This window comes from Sceloporus occidentalis, unplaced genomic scaffold (genome assembly GCF_023333645.1).
Source record: "Sceloporus occidentalis isolate IW3139 unplaced genomic scaffold, rSceOcc1.0.p SCAF_2, whole genome shotgun sequence".
Lineage (NCBI taxonomy): Eukaryota > Metazoa > Chordata > Lepidosauria > Squamata > Phrynosomatidae > Sceloporus > Sceloporus occidentalis.
The window spans coordinates 32,295,871-32,323,780 of NW_028316982.1; the positions used below are offsets into that span (position 1 = coordinate 32,295,871).

The window sequence follows — 27,910 nt, forward strand, 5'->3', positions numbered from 1 at the left end:
ACTAAAAGGAAATGTGAAGGAATATTCTAAATGAAAAGTGTTATGGGGCTGCACAGTTTGAGTGGGTGTTAGTGATTTCTGTTTTAGAATGTAGGGAACTTTTACAGCTTTCCTGCAAGGCTTCTAAGGAAGAATCTACTTCCATCCCACAAAAAAGTACTTAGATCAAAAATACCAATTTGTGACTTCAGATCTTGATGTGATGTTGTCTTGTGTTCTCTTTTCTAGAGTTTTATTTGCTCACACTTGCTGAGTGAGTTGTTGATTTAAGATTGTCACACAAGATGAAAAGAAAAGGGAAAAGCAACCCGTGCTTACTACAACTTCTCTTTGGTTTCTGTATGGCTGCCTTTTCTGGCAGCAGTGCCTGCCCGAAGCCTTGTGCCTGCTATGTACCTACTGAGGTACATTGCACATTCAGGTACCTCAGCACCATCCCACCACACATCCCTCGAAATGTGGAACGTATCAACTTAGGGTATGTTGGCACACTATTGTTCAAGTTGTGATGTCTAGTAAGTGCAATGTGTTTGACTTGTCTAATATAATTAAGGTGTCATAACAAAAGCCACATTAAGAACACACTGATCTATGAAGCCTTGTTGCCATTGGTCTGGAAGAATAAAAAATCACCTTGTTTCTGCCTAAAAGCAGAACAGTTGAGTTTCACCTGAGTTGATCATGATGAACCTTATCAATTGTGAATTAAATCTCCCTCTGCCTAAGATTTGAACAACCACCAAGTATGAATTTGCCTGTGGTGACAGGAAGTGGTGGCAGGCTTCCAGGCTTCCTTTCAAGTTGACTGACATTAGTTGTATACATTTATTTTTGGTTTGAGAAGACTTGAACATGCAGCTGATAACAGTCACATTGATAAACTTGGAGCTGGTTCAGAGGTAATACTGAAAGCCCCTAGCATGATGTAAATATGCTATATTAACAAGCAGGAGTATAAAACATGTATCACAGCTAAATTCTGTTGTTGTTGTTGTTGTTGTTGTTCTCTCAAGAATAAAAAAAGTTTTATCTCCAACCAAGTAAGATTTTGAGAGTTTGAGCACATTTGTAAAAATGACCCCCCCCCCCCCCATATATTTTAGGACTCCTCCTCCCATAATTTTTGAAGGTTTTCTTTTTTCTTTTTCTTTTTTTTCTTTTTCTTTTATTTTTTGCAGAAAATCAATGGTTTTTGCACCCATACAAACACACACACAAACATCCAGTTAATGTTAATGCTGATGAAACCCCTCCTCCTTTTTTTTTCTTCTCACACAGGGACAAAGAATTTTGTGGCATTGATTTTTTTTTCCCAGCAGGTTTTTCTCATGACCTGTTGACCCACCTGAAGACAAGAAAAGGTGCAAATATTTTTACATAACAAGTTTTAAAAGGCAAGTACAGCCTTGCTGACTTTTAAACACCTTTTAGAAAGTTCATTCTCTTGGTCCCAAACATATCCAGAATTGTGCTTGTCAGGGCCACTTTGTGGCTAGTCCCAGACTCTGGAGGAATTTACCAAGGGAGGCTAGATTAGTAACCTACTTTTTACACTTTATGTTGGCAGGAAAATATGTCTTTATTCAGGAAAGCCCTTTGTCATTTTGGCTGGTTTATTTTTGAAAAGAGTTTTAACTGCTTGGGTGCTGTGTCTTTATTCTTTCTGGAGCCCTTGTGGCACAGTGGTTAAATGCTGGTACTGCAGCTACTCACTCACAAACCACAAGGTTGTGAGTTCAGTCACGGCCAGGGGCTCGGGGTCAACTCAGGCTTGCATTCTTCTGAAGTGGCTAACATGAGTACCCAGCTTGTTTAGCTTACAGTTGTAAACCACTCAGAGACTGCTTAGTGTGGTATGAAGCGGTATATAAACGAAGCTGCTATTGTTATTGCTATTCATATGACTAAGGTTTTTATATTTAAATGATTTACTTTTGTTTTCATAGGCATTCTCAGGGTTTTTTCCTTTTGATTGATTACTGTTAGCTGTTTTGAGTGCCAGGTTTGGAAGAAATTCAAGTTAGAAATGTAAAATAAAAAAGTAAAAAGTAAAGAATGAGTAAGTTCAACCCTGGCTTTTTTGAACAAACCATAGTTTGAGCTAACTACAGCTATAGACTCTGACCCCAATGACAACATTGAAAGTGAATACTCCAGTGGATACAATGCAGATGTGCCAGTGGAGGGACGGGAAGGAGGAATGGCCAAATTCAAATACTATAATATAGACTCTAGATAGGATGACACACTCTAAATAGGACCTGTAGTCTTGTAAAGCCAAGTGTCCCTCATCCTATATCTGTGCATTTCACTTTTTCTACCTAAGTGCAGTACTTTATATTTCTCCCTGTGGAAATTCATTTTGTTAGTTTTGGCCCAGCTTTCTAATCTATTAAGGTCACTTGGAATTTTGATCCTGTTCTCTGGGGTATTAGCTACTCCTTCTAATTTGGTGTCATCTGCAGACTTGATAAGTGTACCCTCTATTCTTTCATCCAAGTCATTGATAAAGATGTTGAATAACACTGGGCTCAGGACAGAACCCTGTGGCAAATCACTGGTCACTTCTCTCCAAGATGAAGAGAAGTAATTGTTAAGCACATTTGGGGTTCAGCTGGTCAACCAATTACAAATCTACCTAACAGTTGCATTGTCTAGCCCACATTTTACTAGCTGGTATGCAAGAATATCATGGGGACCCTAGTCAGAGGCCTTACTGAAAATAAGATATGCTATATCTTTCATCTGCCAAGCTAGTAATTTTATCAAAAATTTAATGCTGAAGGATAATCCAAGGAGCAGGTTCCACTTGACAAAGCTGGTATGCAAAGGAATCAAGGCACTGAGACATGCATACTGAGTTGGACAAGCTTTAGAAAGTTCAGAAATATGCATTCTGACCCACACTTGACCCATATGTGTGAGTCAAATTCTAAGTACCATACCAAACTACAAATCCCAGGATTTCCTACAGCAGAGACATGCCAAATAAAATGGTAACATATTTTTAATTTATGGATGATATATCTAATAGTAAATGATAGACCTAACAACAAAATGCAATATCCAAATTTAATAATGTCTGCTAAGGGGACAAGGTAGCTGAAACGACTTGTTATTTTTATGTTTCTTATGTGATTCCTGGCAACATCTGGCTAGCCACCATAAGGAAATGGATTCTGGACATTTATGTTTAATCCCACAAGACTGTTCTTAATCAGTTTCTCTTTCTAACCTCCACAAGAGATGAGATATGAGAGTTTTAAACTTATAGGGACATGCATGGCACATGCATAACAGCTCATTTGTGCTAATGTAACATATTTGTTTGCAAGTTGCTTTGAAGATTGGGTTGGGATTGACCATTAGGGGGAGAATGTGACAATCACATTAAGAGAGATCAAGAATGGGATTTCCTATTTCTGATCAAAGGTGGGTGGGAAGACTTTTCTCTTGAGGCAGAACTTCATGGAGCAGGCAGGCAGAGAGCCTCTAACAGGCCAAATTCAGGCTCTCCTGAGCACTGAAGTGTCCATCTCCTTGTCTAACCACATATTTTCCAACAATCTTCCCTTATAAGGGATATAATGATAATAATACGTTATTGTAGAGGGAAATAAATAATTAACAAATCTATATGTTCATTTGGTATTTAGGTAGAATACAGACTTATTAATAGCTGCTTTCTGATTGTCAGCCCTGCAGATCATGAATTTAAACTGTCCTCTATTGCTCCTTTGAATACCTATAAATTCTTGCTTGCTCCTTTGAAAACTTGCTCCTTTGAAAACCTGGCAACCAACACACAAAAGCATTCTATTAAAACAGAACTTTGGCATGAGGAGCTCTCCTGTTTGGCTATTGTAGATATACTGTATTTTATTTCATTCAGCTTTCTGTCTGGTGAATGACAGCTTGTGGGTAGTGATTATTATATGTCATTTTTCTGTCAGTCCCATGGTTTCTGAAGTTAACAGTGATTAACTTACAGTGACTTTAAATATTTTCCCATCCAAGGCGATGGATCAGATTTTTGAGCACACTAACAGTTAACAAAACATATTAAGCTTTTTTTTTTTGGGGGGGGGGGTATTGTTCCAGTGTTTGGAAATTTATCAGCTTGTATAGGAAGAATCAGATACAGTATATAAAGGACCATATACAAAATATATTGATAATTGGACTTGTCCCATGTAATTTAAACTGGTAGTTTCTGAAAGAGTGGGAATTCATAATTGACACTTACTAATATAGGTTTTCATCTTGTCTCAGAAGTGTGCCCTGAAAAATGAGAATAAATATCTCATTCTTTTTAAAAGACACTCTCTGGGAGTACTAAACAATATTAAGAAATTTGACTTTAAGGCAGAAGCCATGCTTAACATTTATATTAAATTGCTGATGTCTTTTATGGATGGTTTCATATATTTTATTGTTTATAGCTTTATGGTTACATTGTAATTGTAGTATAGCACTGTTTGAGAGCCACAGCTGGAAATAAGTCCGTATACACTGGGTGATCTTGGGCAAGTCACTCTCAGGGGAAGGCAGTGGCAAACCTCTGAATAAACCTTGTCAAGAAAACCCCATAGTAGGTACTCCTTAGGGTTGCCATAGCTCAGAAATTACTTGAAGGGACACAACAACAATATACATACACATATATGTGTAAGTACATAAAATAATCATACATCTAAATGCTCAATAGTCATATCACTAAATTTTCACCTGCTATTTCTAGGGTCAAAGTATTTCAAGTTTAAAATGACAGGTTTTAATTAAAATTTACGTATACATTTGCAAAAGAGAGACTGTTTTTGTTTGTTTGTTTTACCTTTGACCTATAGCTGACTGACTAAACCCAGATCTGGAATGAAATGTTTGTTACAGTTACAACAGTTTGGTTAAACTGACTGAAAGAGATTTTTCTGGCCTGGAGAAGCTGGAGTTGTTGATGTTGCACAGTAATCAAATACATACTGTTCAAGACAGAACATTTTCTGATTTGCATTTGTTACAGGTAAGATACGTTACAGTTTATCCAGCATTGTTGTGTCACAGTTTTTATCCTCAGACCTTTTAGTTTTAGGTAAAAAGTATGCTTTTGAGGAGTGGTGCCTCTTTGTTTTTCAAAGTTGTTCTCATTAATTAATGAAATCAATAACAAAATTAAAACAAAACTAGTAAACATTAGGAAGAACATCCTGACAATAAGACCTATGTAACGTCAAAAAGAGATGGGCTCTCCTTCTTTGAGGTATTTAAGCAGAAACTCAATGGCCATCACTCAGAGATGCTAGTCGTAGATTCTGCTTTAGCCAAAGTCTGCAGTAGGTGACCTGTGTAGTCTTCTCCATCTCAACAATTCTAATATTCTATGAAAATGTTCCTTTACTTTAGACTACAGCCCTAAAGCACCGATTTAGGAGTGAGTCCCCTGAACACAGTGGCACTTGCTTTTAAGTAATCACATGTTGGATTGTGCTGTGCATCTACCATATAAAGGTGACATTTGAAAACTGCATTTGTAGCTTTTACATTTGTGTGCAAAATGATCTTGTAGCACATTTGAGACTAAACAAGTAAAAGAATTTGTAGTGGAGTAGCATAAGCATTCATAGACAGTTTACTTCCTCTGATGTCTGCTTTGCCCCAAAGTCTATGAAAGCTTATGCTAGAATTTCTTTCACTCAGCCTCAAAGGTTCTGTGGGATTCCTTTGTATACTGATATTCCAGAATAACATATATGAGTCTCTGAATTTTACTTTAGTTTTTTACTCTCCCATTTCCATCAACAGGTCTTAAAGATGAGCTATAACAAAGTCAAAGTTGTTCATGCAGACACGTTTCATGGTCTCACAGGTCTGGTACGTTTGCATATGGATCATAATCAGATTGAATTTATAAATCCCAAAGCATTCTATGGTCTTACATCACTGAAGCTGGTTCACTTGGAAGGAAATGTACTTAAACAACTTCATCCAAATACTTTTGTCACTTTGTGCTACCTTCAAATTTTCAAGACATCTTCCATAAAACATATCTACCTGTCTGATAACCTATTTACTTCTCTGCCACAAGACATTTTCACATATATGTCTGACTTAGAACGCCTCTACCTTCATGGAAACCCCTGGATTTGTGACTGTTCAATGAAGTGGTTTGCCAAGTGGACAGAACAGAACCCAGGTATTCAATATACTATATCCACACTTTATTTATTATCTAAAGTATTTTTTACTCCAGTGTTCACCTGACAAGGATTCCAATGAAGCTTACATAATAAACACCATAACAAATAATTAAAGCAGTAAAAATAAAGTACATGTGATCTTCAAATGATCTATATAAAGCAGTAGCAATGAAATATTGGCCTTACTGGCTGCTGCTAATTCTACACCTCTCCTTGCTCACAGAGGTTGATCCTAGTTGCTGTGTGCTTTAAAGTTGTTCCCAAAATACAGTGACCCTGAGGTCAACCTATCACATGGTTTTCTTTGCAAGATTTCTTCAGAGAGGGTTTGCCATTGTCTTCCTCTAAGGCTAAGGAAACTGATTTGACCAAGGCTACACAGTGGGTTTTCATGGTCAAGCAGAGACTCAGACCCTGGTCTCCACACTCATAATTCAACATTCAAACTGCTATAACATGCTGGCTCACTCATTGGCTGCTGCTGTCTATTGAGAACAAGTATCTTTTTAAATAATTAAATGTTTCAACCATATTTAAGGCAAACATGAAAAATTTAGCTCATCATGTTATATTGTCCCAGGGCACATTTAAAACTCTAGGCATGATCTTTTTAAAAAAAAAATCATGAAAACAGAAGAGTTTATTACATCTAATAATGTATTGATTTCATAATTGTGCATAAAAATTGGTTCAATTATGATTTTGGGGAAATATTTTTTGGGGAAAATCTTTTGCAAAGGAAAAGTTTCACAAAAAGGATCTTGAATGTATGCAGCCCTTACATAAAACTGCCACATGATATTAACCTTCATTTATCTCTTATTTATATTTGTACATAGCAATAAAAGAAAAATGCAACTCCTTTCCCATTCCTATCAGGTGACCTTGGGCAAGTCACACTCTCTCGGCCTCAGAGGAAGACAAAGGCAAACCCACTGAACAAATCTTGCCAAGAAAATCCTGTGTTAGGGTGAACTTAGGTTCACTGTAAGTCAGAAACATCTTGATGGCACACAACAACAACAAATCTAAAAACCTGGGGGACAAGAACATAGGCTTCATCAGAGCAAGAGCATGAGAGCCTGCTATGATATAGGACAGGTTTCCATATAAGCAATGGATAACAAGTAGTTGTGCTACTACCCAACACTCCTCTCTGATCTTGTTCTTCCTTTCTAATGTTTCCTCTAGGGAACATCTTAACCTGAGGCTAATTCCCAAGCCGTAAGTCAAGCATGAGTGAAGCGTGGCTGCTCCCCAAAGCTGTTTTTGCAGCCCCTGATCCCCACCAGAGTCCTCAGGTGCCCCCCCCCCCTTTTCTTGGGAGAGTCCAGGAGCAGTAATTACATTTTTCAATTTCAACTGCTCTTTTCCCACACTATTTAAAAAGGCCTAGATTTTTAAAACAAGAACTGAATATCCAGCCATTTTTTTTAAAGTGGGAAAACAATCTGTATAGTTCCTCAAGAGTCCCAAAGTGTGAAAATTGGCCCAAACTTAAATTGTCAACCTCTCTTACAGACCTTTTTCAGGTTTTTGTTCATTACAATTGCATTCTGGAATCATGAAAAATGGTCAAAAGATTGTGCTAGCTCCCAAACAATTTTGAATGACTTCTGACTGAGGTCTGCCTTATTTCATAGACAGCGGAAATATCAGCAGAACAAGATCTTTTGCTTTTATGCCAGGATTTTTAAAAAGTAATTTTCTTTTTCTCTTAATTCTCTCTAGATGTTGTAAAGTGCAAAACAGACAGAGGCTCTTCTGGTGTTCTTCAGTGTCCATTGTGCTCCAACCCCAGAACTTCTAAAGACAAACAGTTAGCTGACTTGTCCCTCTCAGATTATAATTGCATAAAACCAACTATAGACACAACCTTGAAAACAAAGAACATCACTGTGCCAGATGACGGGGACTTTATTTCAATTTCCCCCAAAGATTTTATGGCTCCCATAGGGTCTGTGGTATTAAACATGACAGACCAAGCACAGAATAGGGCGAGCTTGGCTTGCAGTGTACAAAATCCTTCAAAGATTTCTCCAGTTGCATTTCAAAAAATGGATAACATCACAATACTGAAATCATCATTGTTGACATTTCTTGTGTGTAGCATTGAGTATGAGCATATTCAGCAGCTGTGGAGCATACTGGCCCTATATAGCAATTCTCCACTCAAACTGAAAAGGGAGCAATTACTCACAGAAGCACCTTATCTGAGTTACAAATACAAACAAACAGATTCTGAAAATGAAGACCTTTTTACTGACATAGATGCTGAGTTGAGAGCTGAGCCTCCTTGGTTGATGCAGGAACAAATATCTCTGCAATTAGATAGAACAGCAAGCACACTCAACACTCTACATATCCAGTACGCAATGGATGTTCAGATTACTCTCCCAGTTGCTGGTCCCAACTCAGCAGGACAGAGATGGGCCATGATATTCCAAAGAAATAGCACAAGAACTGAATACTCTGTTTTAGCAGGTAGATCTGTGGAATTGGATTGCCAGGCAATTGGAGATCCTACTCCTGTAATTGAGTGGGTATTAGCTGATGGGAGTAAGATTAAAGCTCCGTATGTTAGTGAAGATGGGAGAATGATGATAGCAAAATCTGGAAACCTCCTGTTACGTGCAGCAGATAGCTTTGACACTGGAGTGTATCACTGTATAGGGACCAATTATGAAGATGCCGATGTCCTGACCTTTAGGATTATTGTGATAGACCCTTATATGGAACATAACCATTTTAATGGACCTCAACTTTCAGTGCTTTTAAATGAAGCAGTCTACCTTCCATGCCAGTCTACAGCTACTCCAGATGCCTCTGTTGACTGGATCTTACCTGAGCACATCATTCTTAATAATTCTTCAAAAAACAAGCTTCTTTTTCAAAATGACACATTAAAAATACAACAAACAACAGATCAAGATGGTGGTTATATCAAGTGTATAGCAGCCAATCAATATGGTGCAGATTTTTTGGTTTACCAAATAGTAGTTAAGAGGCTTGAAAACAGATCACAAGAACTAGATATTCAAGTGGAAGATGAGGCAGAAGAAGGCTCTGGTGAAAAGCCTGAAGTTATTAGGAAACTTCAAACTCCTTTGCAGACTGAAGTAACACATCAGGGATTTACCAAAGGTTCATCAATAAAGCACCCTATTCTTAACAAAGCCAAAAATAATTATAAAGTGATTTACAGAAGGAATAGGGACAAAATAAGCAAAAGGTATAGAGGACGCAAGAGGCAATTTGCTCCCTCCACCAGAAGAATTGATCCAATGCGCTGGGCAGCATTTCTGGAAAAAACAAAGAAGAATGCCACATTGCTAACAACACAAGAACATGCCAGAGTGAAACCAACAGTAAAAGGTCTTCTGTCTTCAAAGATTTTTGGAAATCAAGAGGAAACATCTGGAGATGATATGTTTCCAGAAGAAGAATTTATGCTACTACCAACTAAAAGACCTGCACTATACACTCTGAGAGAGGCATCAGGAAATGTAGTGACAGCAGAACTTGTAAGTGTATCAAGTAATTACAGTTCTTTGGCAACATCTGGCATGGTCCCAGAAATAGAAACTCCAGTGACTAGCCCAGTGATTATGCTTTCTGAGGAACCCAACAGCCAGGAGATATATATGGAAGTTAAACATGAAACTGAGAGAGAATCTTTTGAAGAATATCTCACACTACATATACCACCTATCTATACAGAGCCATCAACAACAACATCCTCTAAACTGCCAAGTAATGTTGCAAATGTTTCAGGGACTTTTCACAAACAAATACCATCTGAAGAAAATATTTTATATTTAAAAATGACACCAACAGTAACACCTGCAACAAATATTAATAAGGAAAGTCAGTCTGTGACTGCTGAAAAAAATATGGTAAAAACTCATCTATTTGCAGAAGCAAATGAGGAAGCATCAAGAAAACCAAATAATCAAGTTTCTGTAGTGACCATCAGTGCATCTGATGATATATTTAGACACATTTATGTGTACAGTACCCCCAAAATAACAACACCCAAGCCACTTTCAGGCTCAACCATTACCACTCATCAACAGTTTAAGAGAGTTAGGGATGTTACGACTCATACCCCCCTCTACAGACGGTATGGCAAACGTAAAAAAATATCTGGTAGAAGACGAATAGTTAGACCTGATTGCATTCCCAAGCTTTCTAGTCGTAGATTTCCTTTTGTTAGACCTCGACAGCAAGAAAGCACATGCATGCCTCCCCTTGTAGAAGTGAGTGCATCTAACTTATCTCCTCCCTACAAATTTTATGAACAGACTACCTCTCAAGCACCGCTTCCCTCTTCATTTAAAAGTCAGCATGCAGACGCAACAACTTTTAATCAAATCTTGACATTCTCAGGAAACAAGCTGGATACAGGTGAACAGTATACAACTTCCAAAATAATTACATTCTATCCTGAAAATAGCCAAGTGGTATCACAAAGAGAAGTAGAATCTATTACACCACTACAAACAATTACTGACAGAAACCCATCATTTATCACTAATCTTCAAACACAGACAATCTATAGTCCAGGAGATGACAAGGAAACTGAATCTACCAAAGCTAGCATATCACCTTCAACTATTAAATCTATCATTCCCACTCTTGAAACTAATACATCTTCCAGTGATTCAGCAGGGGAAAACTCTTGGCACAATTTATTTGGAAGTAGCCATGTTCAAAGGGAACTACTAGAGAAGCAATCCAGTTTACAAACAAAGCCTTCTACTACTTTACAAAAAAGTGTAGAATCTTTGCCTGTGGTATCTGTCATACCTGGTCAAACAACTGTACCAGTAGACAGCATTTCACCAGTATATAAATCTGATTTTTCAAAGAATAGGAGCCAAACTGATGGTCCCACATTACCACTCAATGTTACAGAACTGCCATCTTCAGCTCACAGTTCCAGTCTTACAAGTTTTCTGAAAAAAGAAAGAAATGCCACTAGCATGGTACCAGTTCCTATTCTAATCACTGCTGCTAAAACTGAAAATAAAATTTCCAGGCCCAGAATGTTTGGACCTGGCAGAAGAAGAGGTCAAAGGAGGAGAAGGCCCCTGAAGAAGTTCATGCAATCTCAGGAGAATATGAGTAGCAATAAAGGAATTACTACGTTACTGGAAAAAAGAATGTCTTCTACTACTTTGGAAATGTCTAAAAAGGTAACTGTGTCTGCTAGCACCATACAAACAGAATTATTTTCAGCATTAACTGATATGGATGTGGTTACAGCTAGAATACAGCAAACAATTGCTAGCACAGAACCTATGTTTGAAGATAATAAATCCACAACAGCTGCTCAGATATTGGAAAGGAATACTACCACAAAATATATTACCACTACAAACATCCCAGTGGATCACTTGTCTTCAGAAAAACCTGTACCTCAGATCTCATTGCCAGTATCATTTTTGGATGTAGTAAGCACAACCACAGTGTTACCAGACACATCCTTAACAACATTGAGATTGTTGTCTAACAAGCCAACACAGGCTACTACAGTGATAAATAAGGAGCTATATCAACATTTAGAAAGAAAAGTTGTTCAAGGAAAGAAAACAACAGAAGCAGTCCTTCCTATTAAAACTGAGTTAAGTGTCCTAATTCCTACTGACTCAGTGCACCCCACCACACAAGACCCTAATCCATTAACATCCCAGTCAGGAGTCATTACAGGTGTAGCTAGTGCAGAAACCACTATATCTCCCAAGTGGGAAAAATCACCTTGGAATGAACCATCTTCTAAAACAACAGAAAGCAGAAAACCCTTCATAATTAATATGTTGACAATATTGAAATCTCAGAGTTCCACTCAGTACAGTCCTTTGAAGAGGAAGAACAATTATGTCAAAAGTTGGAGTGAGACGATACCAGACCAGGAATCTACCACCACTAATCTAATAGCCTTAAATTCATTTTATCAAACTAGAGTTTCAAAACCAAGGATAATTGGGGGAAAATTTGCAGCATTTACAGTTCTGGCTAATTCAGATGCCTTCATCCCTTGTGAAGCCAGTGGTAACCCTGAGCCCACAATACAGTGGACCAAAGTGTCATCAAGTAAGTTTCCCATGCTTACAGTGAATATTTTTCTTTTCTTTTTTATCATGTGGAAGACACAAGCTAGTATGTAATGTTGGGCATTGTTTAATCACCCATCTACCTACCTATCCCTAGTACTGAGTTATAAGGAGGAACTGAGATTCAGCACGATGCAGTGTTGGATGAGGCTGATTCAGCTTCAAATTCTCACTGAACATTAAGTTCACTGAATGACCAGTCCCTTCCTCTCAGCTTAATTTCTTTACTGGGTTGTTATGAGATATAACTGGGTATATAGGTAGAATTGTGTATGCCACTCTGAGCTCCTTGAATGGTGGGTTATAAACATAATAAAAAATAATAATCCTACCTGCAGTTGCATATGAACAAATCTTGTTTTCTTTACATCATACTTAAAAAGTAACAACTTAACTGAAATCAGTAACTAAGGTAAATCTTAATTGAAAGGGAGAAACTGCAGTAAGACAGTACATTTGACCAGATATTTGCATTGCAGTGAGATCATGGCTGCATCAGGACTCGAGATAAATATCAATCCCACCACAGAAACAAAACATGAAAGTAAACGTCTGCAAAACCCAAGTGTGTCCCCCTTTGCCCCTTGCTCAGATTACTGCTATCATAGCTATTTCATGCCAGGAGAAAAATCATAGCCACTTCCCTGCTTGTTCATAATTGCATTCTTGACAAATATAGGGAGATTCCAGAAGACTGTCCTAAAACATATTTCTATCAACCTGATGATGTGAGCCTCAAGTTCAGCAAAGATAAAGAATATATGTAAGAGTTTTGATAGATAATACTCTTTGCACAGTTTCACTTTTGGCTATAAATGTTGTTTTAGTAAAATGTGGCATAATCTGCCTCTTTGTTCCTTCCTTTGCATGAGTGAATAAACAGCCCAAAAAGGAAAGGTATTGTCCAAATCTTGAATATGGTTAAATATTCTCCAATAAATCAGGACTGTAAGTCAGCTTTATACCAGGGTTTGGTGTTGGCTTATGGATCCTGGTTTGTTTGGTCACACTTAACTATAACCAGATTTTACACTAAGCTACCTGTTCCTGACTTTTCTACCTGCTAGTATGAAAGGGGAAGGAAATAGATACCCCTCCCCCTTTCAACTGCTGTGACCTGGCAAGGACAGCTCCTGCTATTTGTCTGTTGTTCCACTTTTTCGGCTGCCTTTAAAGTCTCCATAAAATTGTCTCAGTTCATTGGGACTAGTAATTGTTAGTCCTGTTGAATCAATAGGATTTGTGTAATCCACTTTGATTTCCTGGGATCTGAGAAGAAAAGGGAGGATAAAAATATTTTAAATAAATAAAAAGTGTTGAGGGCCTATTTCTTTTTCTTTTTCAAATGATGTGAACAGTTGGTGGAAAATAGGCTGCACTAACAAATAAAAAATGAGGCAACACCCCCCCACACACTAAGTTAGATAAATATTTCATATTTTTGGTTTGCAAATTATTGTACAAAGCAAAACACAAGAATTTATTTAGCTAATTTCATTTTCATTTCCTTTAAACAGGTGTTGATGCACCAAAACACAAACATGATAACAAACTTGAGATTCTTCCGAATGGTACCCTTTCCATCCAGAATGTCAACGTCCAAGACCGTGGACAATACATATGTACGGCTGCTAATCAATATGGTTCTGACAAGCTTCTTGTCACATTGTCTGTGGTGACCTACCCACCAAGAATCCTGGGGAGAAGGTCCAGAATTATTACTGTTCATTCAGGCAAGTCAGTGACCATGAAGTGTACAGCTGAGGGGCGTCCCATTCCTACTATTTCCTGGATCCTTGCAAACAAAACTTATATCTCAGAGTCTTCTATAGGAAATGAAGCCATATCTTTTCAAACAGATGGCACACTGACAATTAAAAAAGTCAGCATTTATGACAGGGGGATTTACACATGCACTGCATATAATCCAGCTGGTTCTGATACAGTGACAGTAAAATTGCAAGTCATTGCTGCACCACCCATCATACTGGAAGAGAAGAAACAGTATGTATTAGAGAATAAAGGGGAGAGCTTGATGCTTCCTTGCACTGTCAAAGGAAATCCTCATCCAGTTGTTCATTGGGTCCTCTTTGATGGAACAGAAGTGAAGCCTTTGCAGTATATTAATGGAAAACTTTTTCTGTTTCCTAATGGAACACTTTACATCAGGAATATAGCTCCTTCTGACAGTGGAAACTATGAATGTATAGCCACTAGCTCCACTGGTTCAGAAAGGAGAGTAGTAAATCTCCAGGTAGAACATGGTGATACAACCCCTCGAATTGCAGTGGCATCTCAAAGGTTGACTCAGCTGAATTTTGGAGACAGACTACTTCTGAATTGCTCAGCTACGGGAGAGCCAGACCCCAAGATCATCTGGAGACTACCTTCCAAAGCTGTTGTTGACCAATGGCACAGGTAAGGCTCTTGAAAGCTGCTTTTCTTACCTTGACCATCTGAAATGTAATGCATTAAAGGGTTTTGTGATGTGGAGGAATAAAGCTTCTAGGACATGGATGAATCAACGAGTTTTCTGTATGACCTACTCTGATACAAAGGATTTTCTCACTGTGGTTGGCTGAGCTGCTTAGATGAGAAAGAACACAGGGAGCTAGGTTATTCTGAGTTGGGTGGCTTCTATTCACAACACTAATCTTCAAGCAGCTTTCCTGTACTACAGGTGGCTTTCCCCAGTTCTACCTACAAAAGCCAGGGACTGAACGCAAAATTATTTTCATACAAAGCAGGTTGTCTCTCACTGAGTTGTAGCCTTTTGCCAGCAGATGAAGAGATCTGAAGGAGGGTTCTTTTTTTTTTTTTTGGGGGGGGGGGGTTGGATGGCTGAGGAAATAGACATCCAAAAGAATTAGCAGAACTTAAAATTAGAAAGTATGTTAAAACAGAGTGAATATGGAGAAAGAGAAAAATATGGAACCAGAAGAATATGGAGAAAGAGAATTGGGTTTTTAGGAGGAGTTAGAAAAGAATAAAAACTAGAAGAGAGAATGGCAGAGGTGAGAGCAGAGGTGTTCAAACTGAAGTTAAGGAAGCTAAAGCATGAAAAACAGATTCAAAGTAAATAGAAGAGGGGTGATACCCAAAGAAGAGAACGACATGGCAGCACCAATGCCACTGATTCCTAGGTGTGTTTGCTGCAGATCCATGACATTAATACAATACATTGATTTCATTGTTATATACTGGAACAGGGATGGAAAGAATACTAATATTTGACTCCAGGTTTTAAAAAAAACAGGTTTCCTAACAAGCAGGAAGTCCCATAGGTAAGAATAAGAGACTAATTAATTTTGCATGATTTTCTTCTGGGGGTTGAATATCCTAAAGTATTGTGAAGGGATTATTCAGCAGAGAAATACCAGTGGGATTTATTTATTTATTTATTTATTTATTTATTTATTTATTTATTTATTTATTTATTTCGCAGGCACACAGTTTTCTGCACAGAAAACAGATTGTGGGTTTTTTGCACAAAAAATCCAGTTTTTCTCTGTAGGAATAATTCTTGTGGAGCACTTTGGGATGTCTGAGAAGATACAGAGAAGATATTGTGGATGAATATTCATTTTCTCACATTGTGGACAGAAAACTATTCTTAATTATTTGTCCTCATATATGAGGCCAAAATAGTATGAAGTTTAACATCTCTATCCAAGATGACTTTATTGTAAGACATGACAGTATATAATTCATTCAAAGGCAGTGGTACCCCCTCATTGACTTCTAGCCATCAGCTCAGTTCTTGAGTGAAATCCTTTGAATCCTTATTAGAGCTCTGATAGTAACAAATCTTGTAATCTCTAGAGTGATCTAGATGAGTCTCAGAAATCATAGAAAGTAATAGACTCTTAAATCCAGGGCCACATGGGTAAATTGTCTGCCAGCTCTTTGGAAAACATTTGAACAAAAAGAGCCAAAGATTTATGTATTTCAACTTTCATGTTATGATCTATAACAGGTTTTTTCGTAGGCTCAAACTGGCTTCCAGTTCCCTCACAACTCTGGCAAAGCAAATTTTCCATTGAGCTGTTCATAGCAGTGTAGGCACATAGCTACCATATGCCCTATTTGTTTCAACAACACGCTGGTGTTGGATAAATGAGGATATTAAGTGTCCACTGTAAAATGCAATTAAGTATTGATTTGAAATATATCCACAATTCATTTATTTAAAAATATAAATTGAAATAAAAAGCAATGCTTCATTATTTGATTTTTCACATTTCTTCCATCTGTACCATACCTAGGGTTCTCAGGTAGTTTCTGTTCTAGCCACTGATATTAGCAAGGTTGCTGCATTACATGCTTTTGGATCATGTGTTGGGACCCAAATCTAGGAGTTAATGTTAGGTCAATATAGTTTCATGTTCAGCCTAAAGTTATTTCTCAGGTTTAATGTGAGTTGCCATCCCATTTCACCTGTAGTGAAATTTCATGACTAGAAATGTTATTTTTGGGGGGAGGGAGCAAGGAAGCAGAGTCTGGTTAATAGTAGTATCCCCCCCCCCCAACAGTTCTGCTTAAAGGAGTATCTAAACAATTTTGGAAACTTCTGCTCACTAAAATACATTTTGGATTATGAAATAAGTGTAGGATATAACTAGCAAATATTCACAAGGGTTTCTACATTTCTATAAACTATTGCTTTACGTAAAACTAGCTCACTGGACTTGATTGAGTGAAGCAGCTTGCTCAGCCCAAAACTGACAAAACAAGCAACAAGTCAAGATCTAAGTAAGAGATCTCTGACATTCACTAACAATCTGTACATGTTATACATAACTGCATGGAGTGGAAAGATCATCTTTCGAGTTTAATTGGACGTGCTTGAAGTGCATGTTTTCCTCATATAACAGGGGTTGAGGTTTCATTTTCTTGAAATAAGTCCTGGACAGAACTTGGCTGCCTCCTTTGCCAGCAGTGTAATTTAAGTCTGGGTTCACACATTATTACAATAGTCTGGAACCTGTTTGGTCAAGTTGTGGTCCCATGATGTTCTAGTAAATATCTGCATTATGACACTAAGTGAGATCGGTTTATGATATAGTTTCTTCCTGGAGTCACTTAGAACAGAGTAGGTGATGATAAATTGAGGAGGGAGTGTGTAAAAGAAAATCCACTGCCTCCATGGTTTCTCCATTTAGAATTTAATTTTAGATGGTAGCAGAATGATAAAAGACCACACTGTGGATGTTACTTTCTACACCATTATGATAATAAACTTCAATGTTTCCACTTGATATACTCTTACTTTAGCTACAATTTAATTTACACCTGAGAGTCACTAACTTTGCTGTCAGAATTCTGGCATAATTTAGTGCAAGAACATACTCAATAATTCTATTTTTTTTTACTTCCATTTCTAGAATGGGGAGCCGAATCCATGTGTATCCCAATGGATCACTGGCTGTTAAGGCAGTCACAGAGAAAGATGAAGGTGACTATATATGTGTGGCAAGGAATAAAATGGGAGATGACCTAATCCTTATGAAAGTCAGTGTAACAATGAAACCTGCAAAAATAGATGAAAAACACTATTTTAAGAAACTGGTGCCTTATGGAAAAGACTTCAAAGTGGATTGCAAAGCTTCTGGGTCCCCTGAACCAGAGATATCATGGAGTTTGCCAGATGGCACAATGATCAACAATGTGATGCAAGCAGATGACAGTGGACATAGGTCTCGGAGATATATTCTGTTTGACAATGGCACTTTGTATTTCAACAAAATTGGTGTAGCTGAGGAGGGAGACTACACATGTTATGCTCAAAACACCCTTGGAAAAGATGAAATGAAAGTCCACATAACAGTAGTAGCAACTGCACCTCGTATCAAGCAGAATTCTAAGACCTATGTAAAGATAAAAGCAGGTGATAGTGCAATCTTTGATTGTGATGCCACAGGGGAACCTAAACCAAAAATATTTTGGTTGTTGCCTTCCAATGACATGATCTCTGCTTCAACTCAGAGATATTTTCTTCATGTTAATGGGTCATTATCTGTCACTAAAGTGAGGCTCATTGATGCAGGAGAATACATTTGTGTGGCACGTAATTCTGGTGGTGATGATACAAAGCTTTATAAACTAGATGTTGTCTCTAAACCACCTCTCATCAATGGTTTGTATACAAACAAGACAGTCATTAAAATTACAGCCATCAAGCATTCAAAGAAGCATATAGACTGCAAAGCTCAAGGAACACCTGTACCCCAAATCATGTGGATAATGCCTGACAATATTTTCCTAACAGCCCCATACTATGGGAGTAGAATAACGGTACACAAAAATGGGACTCTTGAAATCCGTAATGTAAGGCCTTCCGATTCAGCAGAGTTTATATGTGTAGCACGTAATGATGGGGGAGAAAGCATATTGGTAGTTCAGCTGGAGGTGTTAGAGATGCTAAGGCGTCCTGTGTTCAGAAATCCATTTAATGAAAAGGTGATAGCAAAGCCTGGAAAAAACATCTTCTTGAATTGCTCTGTAGATGGAAATCCACCTCCTGAGATAATCTGGATGCTACCAAATGGCACACGGCTCTCCCCTGGTTTTAGAACACATCACTACTTCTTGGGAAGCAATGGTACCCTTGTCATCAATAGCCCTTCTAAAGCAGATGTGGGCAAGTACCGATGTGCAGCTAAAAATAAAGTTGGCTATATTGAAAAACTGACTGTTTTAGAAGTAGGCCAGAAACCCACTATTTTTATCCATTCAAGAGGGGTCATCAAAAGCACTAGTGGAGAATCCTTATCACTTCACTGTCTTGCTGGCGGAAGCCCCAAGCCAAACATTATATGGACAGTTCCTAGTGGCTATGTTTTAGACCATCCTCAGATTAATGGGAAATATACATTACTGGAAAATGGTACTTTATTCATAAGAGAAACCACTGATAATGACAGAGGAAGCTACACATGCAAAGCTCAGAATTATGTTGGTGAATCAACAGTAGTGGTTTTTGTAATGACTGTGGCACATCCACCAAGGATTACAAATAGACCACCAAGGAGTATTCACACTATTGCTGGGGTAGCACTTCAGCTTCACTGCATGGCCTTGGGAGTACCAAGCCCAGAAATTACATGGGAACTGCCTGATCACTCACTGCTTTCCACAGGTAGCAAAAGCCAGCCATCTGGAAATGAACTTCTTCATCCACAAGGAACATTAGTAATTCAGAATCCAAAATCATCAGATTCTGGCATATATAAGTGTATGGCAAAGAACCAGCTTGGCACAGATTCCACAGTAACATACGTTCAAGTCATCTAAATTGAGAAAAGAACAGTCAGAACAACTGATAACAAAGTCTAATCTGGATCAAGTTTAGCTTTCAAAGATGTTTAATCAAATCCTGTCAAAAAGCATGTCAGTGCATTACAATTACAATTCACAATTTACAGCACACATGCTGAGAACAGAAAGATCTGGGGGAAATGTGCATGATGGCCTTGTATTAATTTTATAGTGATATTAAAACAGCTTTAATAAATTAAGGCACTTAATTTTCCAACAAAAACAATAGAGGATTCCTACATGAATTAAAATGATTTTGGTATGGAACTGGAAGTATTTAGCAGAAGAATGGAGTTTTAAAATGCTAGCTTTTTTATTTCCCATTTGATAATAGTATAACCATGGTATACATTGTAAAGTTATCCAAAGATATGTAAAAAAGAAGAAGAAATATGATGGCTGTTTTGTTACATTACTGGCATTTTGTGAATATTTTGTTCTTCACTTGCTTTTAAAAGGTGCTAACTGGTTTATAATACTAAGGCGGGTTACAGACCGCCGCTTGCTCTGTGAGGGAGCCGTAGCAGCCACACCACTCGGCTCCCACGCGGAGCAAAAAAGGAGCTCCAAAATGGAGCTCCTTCTTGCGGCGCCTCTATGACATCGCAAGGCGCCGCTGGCGCATTCGCGACGTCATAGGCACCGCGACATGTCTGGACACTATGCGTCCAAGACGTAAAGATGGCAGCGCCCGTATGAACAGGGCGATGCCATTTTGTACGTATTCCATACGTACTAGGGTTAGGGGGGGTGCGGAAGCACCGCCCCTTCCTAACCCTAATACGTATGGAATACATATTTTTTGGCAGTCTGTAACCCGCCTAAGATTTTGTTCTTCCATATAGGAGTCCTTTTTTGTAGGGCTGGTGAAGAACAACAGAAAATAGTCCAAGAACAGGGTTTTGTTTTGCTGTTGAAGACACAATGTTATTTTTTTCTAGAATAAAAAACACAAAGTCTGCAACTGAAGAAACATAGATGTAAATAATGATCTTGCTGCCAAGTATTCAGCTGCTAAATATTTTACATTAAAATCAATAATTTAATATATTGTGTGTGGTTTGTTTTAAAAGGAAACAGTGCGTTACCAATAGCAGAGGAGCAAACACTCTGCTTTCTGTAGAGCATCTGGAATCAAAGGGTTAGTCACTATTAGAATCAGAACAGGCCACCTGTACCTCTGGTCTGATCCAAAGACCTCTTCAGGGCAACTGGAAACAGCATGCTCAAGAAATTGCTCCTAGTAACTTATAATAAACATGTTTATATTGTTCTTCATTTAATTTCCAAGAGGAATTCAAAAAGACATGTGATATATAGAGACACTGTGGTGAGATAAGATTTGAATATTTAAGAATATCTCCTGGAAGAGTGGTAAATCATAGCTGAGTCACCAGCATCTGCCAAAATAATTGAGACACCAGGTTTTTTCATGCTGGTATGGACTGCGAACCGCACAGTCTTCTTATTCGTTTTGCATCCCATATTTCACAAGATGCTTATTTGAAGGAGAGGACCATATACCTTTGTACTGAGCTTGTCTGAAGTCAGCTGTGCCTGTGGTAAGATGGTACAGTTCCTCGACTTTTAACTTCAGTTCTGTTCCTATGCTAGTAGCTCAAGAACTTAGGAGTTAGCACTGTGTCATTGTTTTTGCAGAGATAGGGGGATTAACAACCTGTTGTCCAAGATACCATTTGAGACCTTGTAAATTATGGGAGGGAAGCATCCTTCCCCATTAAGCATGGGGCAAAAATGACAAAGGGAACGCCTTTACAAATTCAGAAGTAGAATAGATTAAGCATTCTACTTCTGAATTTGTAAAGGCGTTCCCAGGGAAGGGGATGGTATTTTTGCCAAGATAGCCAATTCCACCACTGACCTTGATGGAGAAGGCCCCTTCCACAATGACATGTCTCTGCAAAGACTGCAATTTCAATTAATCCAGTTGTCAGAACTATGGCAAAAGCAGCCATTTCTCATAGCTCAGAATCTAGCTTTGTTACTAGATTTTGGTCTGGAAAGAGGAAGTGCATGCTTTGACCACTGTTGAGGCCAAGATGCATAGGAGGAAGGAGTGTGTTCTAGAATGAAAGATCTACTTATGGAAGCCATCCCTGTTGAAAAGGTAAGTAATTTCATTTAAACATGTTTGCAAGTTGTGCACTGAAGACCTGAGTGATGGAAAGTTGCAATATAAAGAAATAATAAATTCTTGAAGCCTCAGCACATCCCAGTCACCAAGAACCAAGCTTCTACGTATTCTTGGTTTTGGCAGATCTCAAAAACAAAAATGTTACATAGTAATGGGCAACAGTATGTGTTACCTTGAAATAAATACAACTATGAAAATTAAATGTACTACAACATGTTTTATAATGTGTAAAGCAAAAGCAGTCAACTGTGGCCTTCATAGTATTTGACTGCTGCTCCCATAATCCCTGATCACTGACTGTGGTGGCTAGGCTTTTGGGATTTATAGACGATAGCACTTTGTGGGCAATATTTGTCCATCCTCTTTTCTGAAGTCATAACAACTTGTCCCCGGCATTTACAGTGAATTTGCCAGTGTCTTAACAGTGAAAGAAGTACTTACAGTTGTGTTAGTTGAAAGGTCACCAACTGCCCCATCCAGGCAAAGAACAAAAGGCTATGACAGCCATACTGGTATTTACACATTTAAAAATGGTGACACCTGTACTGCCTATTGTTACATTTACCCAATAGTGGTGGAGGCAAATGTTGTCAGGCCCTCATGGGTTTTTAGAGATATCTGGGAAACAATGCTGGACAAGATGGACTATTCTTGATACAAAGAATATATAAAGATATAAAGAATACTTATGTTTTTTTCATTTTCAGTAGACTGAGGGTTTTGACACATTGTCAACAAAATGGCCAACTTTTCTTTGCAAAAAAACCCACACCCATTTGACACACACCCCTTACCATAAGTACAGCTGATTATACAGATACCTTGTGTTTTGCACTCCCACTTGGAAAAAGGAGAGAGACACGTTTCTGTGGATAACTGAAGGCCACTTTATTTAACAAGGGACTTGCATAAAGGAAATAACAGGGCAGACCAGTGTGAAGGTGGCTATTTGCCTCCTCTCCCATATCCAAGGTGAGCCAACTCAACCCCATCTGTAAACCAAGCTCCTGGTTTGTCACACAGGCAGAAATATCTTTGAGGAAGACCTTCACTCAACCTGTGTCTGTGTGTGCACACTAACAGCCCCTATCTTAGTTCACTTGCACTTATTATTATCCAGTTCAGGCAAAATGATTTAATGTGGCACTCCTCAAGCCAATTCTCCCATTGTCCCAAGATGACTTAGTGCATGGTGTCCAAAACACCAATTCCTTGTGAAGTTCAAGAGGAAAACAAAATTCTTACCTGGTCCCAAAGCAACTGGACAGAGAGCTTGCATACAGCAGCAGGAAGGGCAGATGGGACAAGGGAAGCAGCAAAGAGGAGGTGGCTGAGGCAGAGATGGCTCAATTCACCCTCATTCCACTCTGCCCCTTCTGTTTTGCATGTCAGTGCTCTTCAACTCTCCTGGGAAGGCAAAGGTAGGTCTTCTTTGGCAGCTGCTGCAAGGAAAGAGTTATACTGCACAAAATACCAAGGGGTTTTTCCCCCCAAATGTGCTCATAGTCAATTGAAAGATAGTTCAGGACTCAGGAGATAGTGATTCAGCCTGATTCAGAACAATCCACAGTTTGGATGTATTCCTCAACCTGACCTTGAGCCTGGAGGCTCAGGCTTCAGCAGCAGCGGAGAGTACTGTTCCACACCTAAAACTAGCTCACTTCCTGCACCTGCTCCTTGGGGCATCTGATCTGGCCATGATGACATACTGTATGCCTTAGTTACATCCCATTTAGATTATTTTCACAGGCTGCCTTTGAAGAGTATTTGGAAACCTCAGTTGGCCCAAAATGCTGCAGCCAAATTGTTAACTTGGGTGCGTTACAGGGAGCAGCCAACTCCCTTGCTACAACAGCTCCACTGGCTGACAACTGTTTTTCTGGGCAGAATTCAGAGTGCTGGTTATAAACTACAAAGCCCTATACAGCTTAGGTCCAGGCTATCTGACAGACCACGTTTCCCTGTATCAGCTCACCCAAGCCCCAAGATCCACAGAGAAGGCCCTTCTCAGTTCCATCACCATTACAGGCACAACTCATGAGGATGCAAAATAGGGCTTTCATAATAGCTACCCATAGGCTCTAGATATCCTCTCCTTGGAAGAGCAGAATGGCTCTCTCCTTGCTGTCCTTCAACTGGCAAGTGAAAACATTTTTTCTTCTGATAAGCCTTTGAGAATTGAAGCTTTTAAAGCAAAGCTTTTAGGTGGACACTGTGTTGTTTTAATTGTATTGTTTTAATTTGCTTTTCATCATAATCGTGTGTTTTAAATTGTTTTAACATTGTTAATAGTTCAATTGTATGTTAGCAAAATCTTTTGTACATTTTAAGTGTATTGTATTTATTTTAATTTGTAAGCCAACTTGAATCCTTTTTGTTTGTTTTTTTAAAGGCAGTGGCTAAGGAGGAAGGGGGGGAGGAGGATTGAGGTGGAGGGTTTTTGTTTTTTAAAGGTAGAGTATAAAGAGCAGTTGTTGTCAGAGTAGTAGTAGTAGTGGTATTGAGGAGGAGTGGGGAGGGTGATGTTAGTAAAAAGTAATTTCAAATAGCATTAATTCAGGTAACGTCTTTGTCAATTTGACATAATGACCAAGCCAAGTAATTTAATTAAATTATTCAGGATAGCAGAGATAGTGAAGACAGTGTAAACCCCCCCCAAACCATCTATTATTCTGATTTTGCTTTGGCTGAACACAGTGACAGTCTGCAGAGAATATAAAGTCTCATCAACAATTTGCTGAGGTACTAGGAACTTTAGAATATATTTACAGATCTTAGTAATTTTTAAAGAAAACAGCCAACATTGTTACAAAAACAGTGGTGTCTTCATAATTCAGACAAACATAATTTGAATAGATATATTATTGACAAAAATGGAATTAGAAGTTTTCACAATGCACAACTAAGTGTTTTCACAGTGTATACAGTAGTTCACAATAGTATTTGTTATAAAGATTCCAGCATCTTTATAGGAAGGTAGAAATGCATTGATCTGATACTGCAATGCAAGTTTTATTCTAAACAGTCTTACTAATTTACTCAGTAGATACCGTTTTATTTCACAGTAAATTTTACTGTAATCCTAATGCAAAGCAAATGAGAAATTTGTACATAAACATGGTAAAATAGTTCCAAATGTTTTAAATGCCCTACATAGGTCATAATTAAAATTTGTCCATCTAATTCTAAAAAGATAATACAGAGTACCCCAAAGTCACAAAACAGTAGTTTTGTCTGATTATTTTTACTCGAATATGAGCAAATAGGACTTCTACAAGGTTAAAATAGTTTCTATTTTTATAGCAATACATTTGATGAATAATTTAATTGTGCTTTTGCAGCAAATTTATAAATACAGCTGTATTTACATGAACAAAAATAACCAAAATTTAAAGTTTTGAGTGCCTACAGTACAAAATAATAAATAAATATCCCTGTGACTAGAAAACTAAGGCCTAGTTCTCATAAACAGTAGCTGGAGTGGTAATCCTGAGCCTGGACTGCTTACAATGGCAGGTAAGAAGTCAAGACTTTATGTTCCAACTGAAGTTCTAGCTAGGGTTTCTCCTTAACCATTCATGTGTAGGAAGTATTCTATAATGTGAGCCCTCACCAGTGTATATATACGTTTGCTACTCATCAGCTCTTTGTCCAGATGCTTTGGACTACAGCTCCCACAATCCTTTACCACTTGTCATGCTGCATAGGGCTGATGGATGCCCAGACCATCTAGAAGGCCAGAGATTGTCCACTCCTGTTGTAAGATAGATAATTTCCAGTCCTTGACAAACAAACAAAACTGCTATTTAACATTGTCAGTGGAGGCTCACATTATGCAATAAATCTCATCCCACACATACACTGCCATAGATAGAGTGTCATTAAAAGTAATATATCTAAAACATCACAGCAAACGGTTATTCTTCACATTACTGGGTAACCTCTCCATTTGGAGGGAGGGGAACCAACTTCCCAAAACTGTTCTGGAATACCTACACAATAAAAAGTAGAAAATTGTCACCTTAACTTCTGTTTCATGCTGTGGAAGCTCTAGTAAATATTTCCAAAAAGATTATGGGAGACAACATGAAAACCTATATGCTTTCTGATTCCAGTCTTTAAAACTACAGGCTATAACTCTGTGCATAACTGGCAATTTTCAAATTCCACAGACTTTTGTAGTAGTTATGTATGGATACTAACCAACAATACACATGAGTGGAGTCTAAAATAGGTTTAATTGTGACTTCTCCAGCAGCATCCATTGCCTCATTCCAAGTAAATTGTCCCATCATTGTTGTGGCTTTGATTGCAATTTGCAATCTGCAGTTGCTGTTTCCAGTGAGATTTCCAATGAAAGAAAAATCTAGCAGGTTCATTATTGTTGAACTATGGATTTTTTATAGAAACTTTATGACTACAAATAGGGTTCCTCCTTCAAAATTTTATTATTTCCATTAAAGTAAGGGAGTAATCAGGAACTTTGAAAAAATGAGTTTATAAAGTGCTTGTGAAAACTACAAACATTATCAAAATTAACACAACTAAAATCAATACAAGTTTTACCCAAAACTGGTAAATATGTGGGGATGGGGGTGGGTGGGGTAATCATTATGCAAAAAAGAGTAGGTTGTTTAGTCAATAAGTTTGGTCCAGCGAATTCATAAGAAGGATGAAAAAAATCCTTGTTCTCCAGAAAAAAAGAAATCCAGGATTTGTAATCTTTTGGGGGGAAACGTTTTAATATCCCAAAGCACCAAGTTCATATATTTTGCAGCAACATCATTTTTAATAGAGACCGACATATTCCAAATATTAATTAAAAACAAAACAAACAAACAAAATCACATTTTTACATATTCACATTAGTTGCAGCACACACAAAAAAACCTAAACAAAATTAGTGCATCAAGTTCTGTTCTCCTACTTTTCAGTGCAAACACTTTGTCTTTCTTCACTCTTCAGAAGTGTGAAGGGTGACCGTATGGGTTCACTCCCTGCTGTGGCTGGTTGCCTAGGAAGTGAAAATAGAAGTACTTAATATTAAAGCTTGTTAATATTAAAATACTGTGTCCAACTGCTGAACTCATTGATGTTTAACTCCAAGTCAATGTGCAGAAAAACAGGATTGTAGGTCCACTGATTTCAAACAGAACTAACTTCCACTTTTCTTAAGACAGCTGCGATGTCCACAGATAATAGATGGCAGATCATAACCAAACTATGTGGTACTTGGTAAGATTGTGTATTGCACTTATAAATTTGTAACCTAGAGATATAGGCCCAAAACAAATGGACCACAAAGTGCAGATTCCAGCTGCTTTGGCAATGTAGAGTGTAGATGATACATTTCCCTGGCATGGCCGGAGGCTGCTCTAAGGCCACCGGCAAAAGGAGTGGTGAAAAGCCACTCCTTGCCAGCACCCCATTTGGGACTGTGGTGGTGGCTCACTTTAAGATCAGGCTGATGAGTTGCTACAATCCCCAGCCAATCAGGGGCTGATCAGGGCTCCTAGGCTGCTTCGCCCCATAGATATGCAACTGCTCTGCATTCACTAACACTACGCAGTCATGATGATAATATCCTGCCCCTGTGCACAAAGCAACCAGGGTGGCTACAACATTAAAATATACATTCCAATAAAAATACATTCCATATCCCACTATCTCAACCCCCCCCCCCTTAAAATACAATTAAACAGTTAATAGATTAAAACATCACTTAAAGCAATATTAAACAAACAAATAACTGCAGCAGAGTCAGGGTAAACAAGCTGGGCTTTCTATTTGTGGCCGGGTATCTATTCGGGAAAGGACTGCTGGAAGAGATCCGTCTTAACGCCTTTTTAAAAGCTGTTTAGGGTGGTGATATGACAGATCTCATCCGGCAGGCCATTCCATAATTTGGGAGCAGTAGCCAAAAAGTCCTCTGGGCGGTTGCAGACAATCTAGTTTTTATAGGTTGCAGCAAATTCTTCCTAGAGGATCTGAGTGTGCAGAGTGGATTATATGGAAGGAGGCGGTCCCGAAGATAGGTTGGACTCAAGCCATTTAGGGCCTTAAAGGTAATAACCAACATCTTGTACTGGGCCTCGAAACTGATTGGCAACCAGTGAAATAATCTTAAA

General features: G+C 38.3%; 2 protein-coding genes across 2 annotated transcripts in view; one reads left to right on the forward strand and one right to left on the reverse strand.

Annotated features, from left to right (window-relative positions):
- Positions 1-263: 263 nt before the first annotated feature.
- IGSF10 (immunoglobulin superfamily member 10) lies at positions 264-20,622 on the forward strand. Its single transcript, XM_089507720.1, has 6 exons — positions 264-478; positions 4,891-5,020; positions 5,800-6,190; positions 7,926-12,290; positions 13,828-14,728; positions 17,695-20,622. The coding sequence occupies exons 1-6, from the start codon at positions 285-287 to the stop codon at positions 19,601-19,603; spliced, it is 7,890 nt and encodes a 2,629-aa protein (XP_089363846.1). The 5' UTR covers positions 264-284; the 3' UTR covers positions 19,604-20,622.
- A 4,567-nt stretch (positions 20,623-25,189) lies between these two features.
- The window catches only part of MED12L (mediator complex subunit 12L), a 271,105-nt gene continuing 268,384 nt past the window's right edge, over positions 25,190-27,910 (reverse strand). The window contains exon 45 of the mRNA XM_089509038.1: positions 25,190-26,796. Coding sequence (XP_089365164.1) covers positions 26,744-26,796 — 53 coding nt within the window. The 3' untranslated portion in view covers positions 25,190-26,743. The remainder of the gene's footprint in view (positions 26,797-27,910) is intronic.

Bases quoted from the DNA above. Each gene is read 5' to 3' on its own strand.
- IGSF10 (XM_089507720.1), top strand. From the start codon at position 285: ATGAAAAGAAAAGGGAAAAGCAACCCGTGCTTACTACAACTTCTCTTT. The intron at 5,021-5,799 runs GTAAGATACGTT...TTCCATCAACAG, and splicing joins CTGATTTGCATTTGTTACAG to GTCTTAAAGATGAGCTATAA. The intron at 14,729-17,694 runs GTAAGGCTCTTG...TTCCATTTCTAG, and splicing joins GTTGTTGACCAATGGCACAG to AATGGGGAGCCGAATCCATG.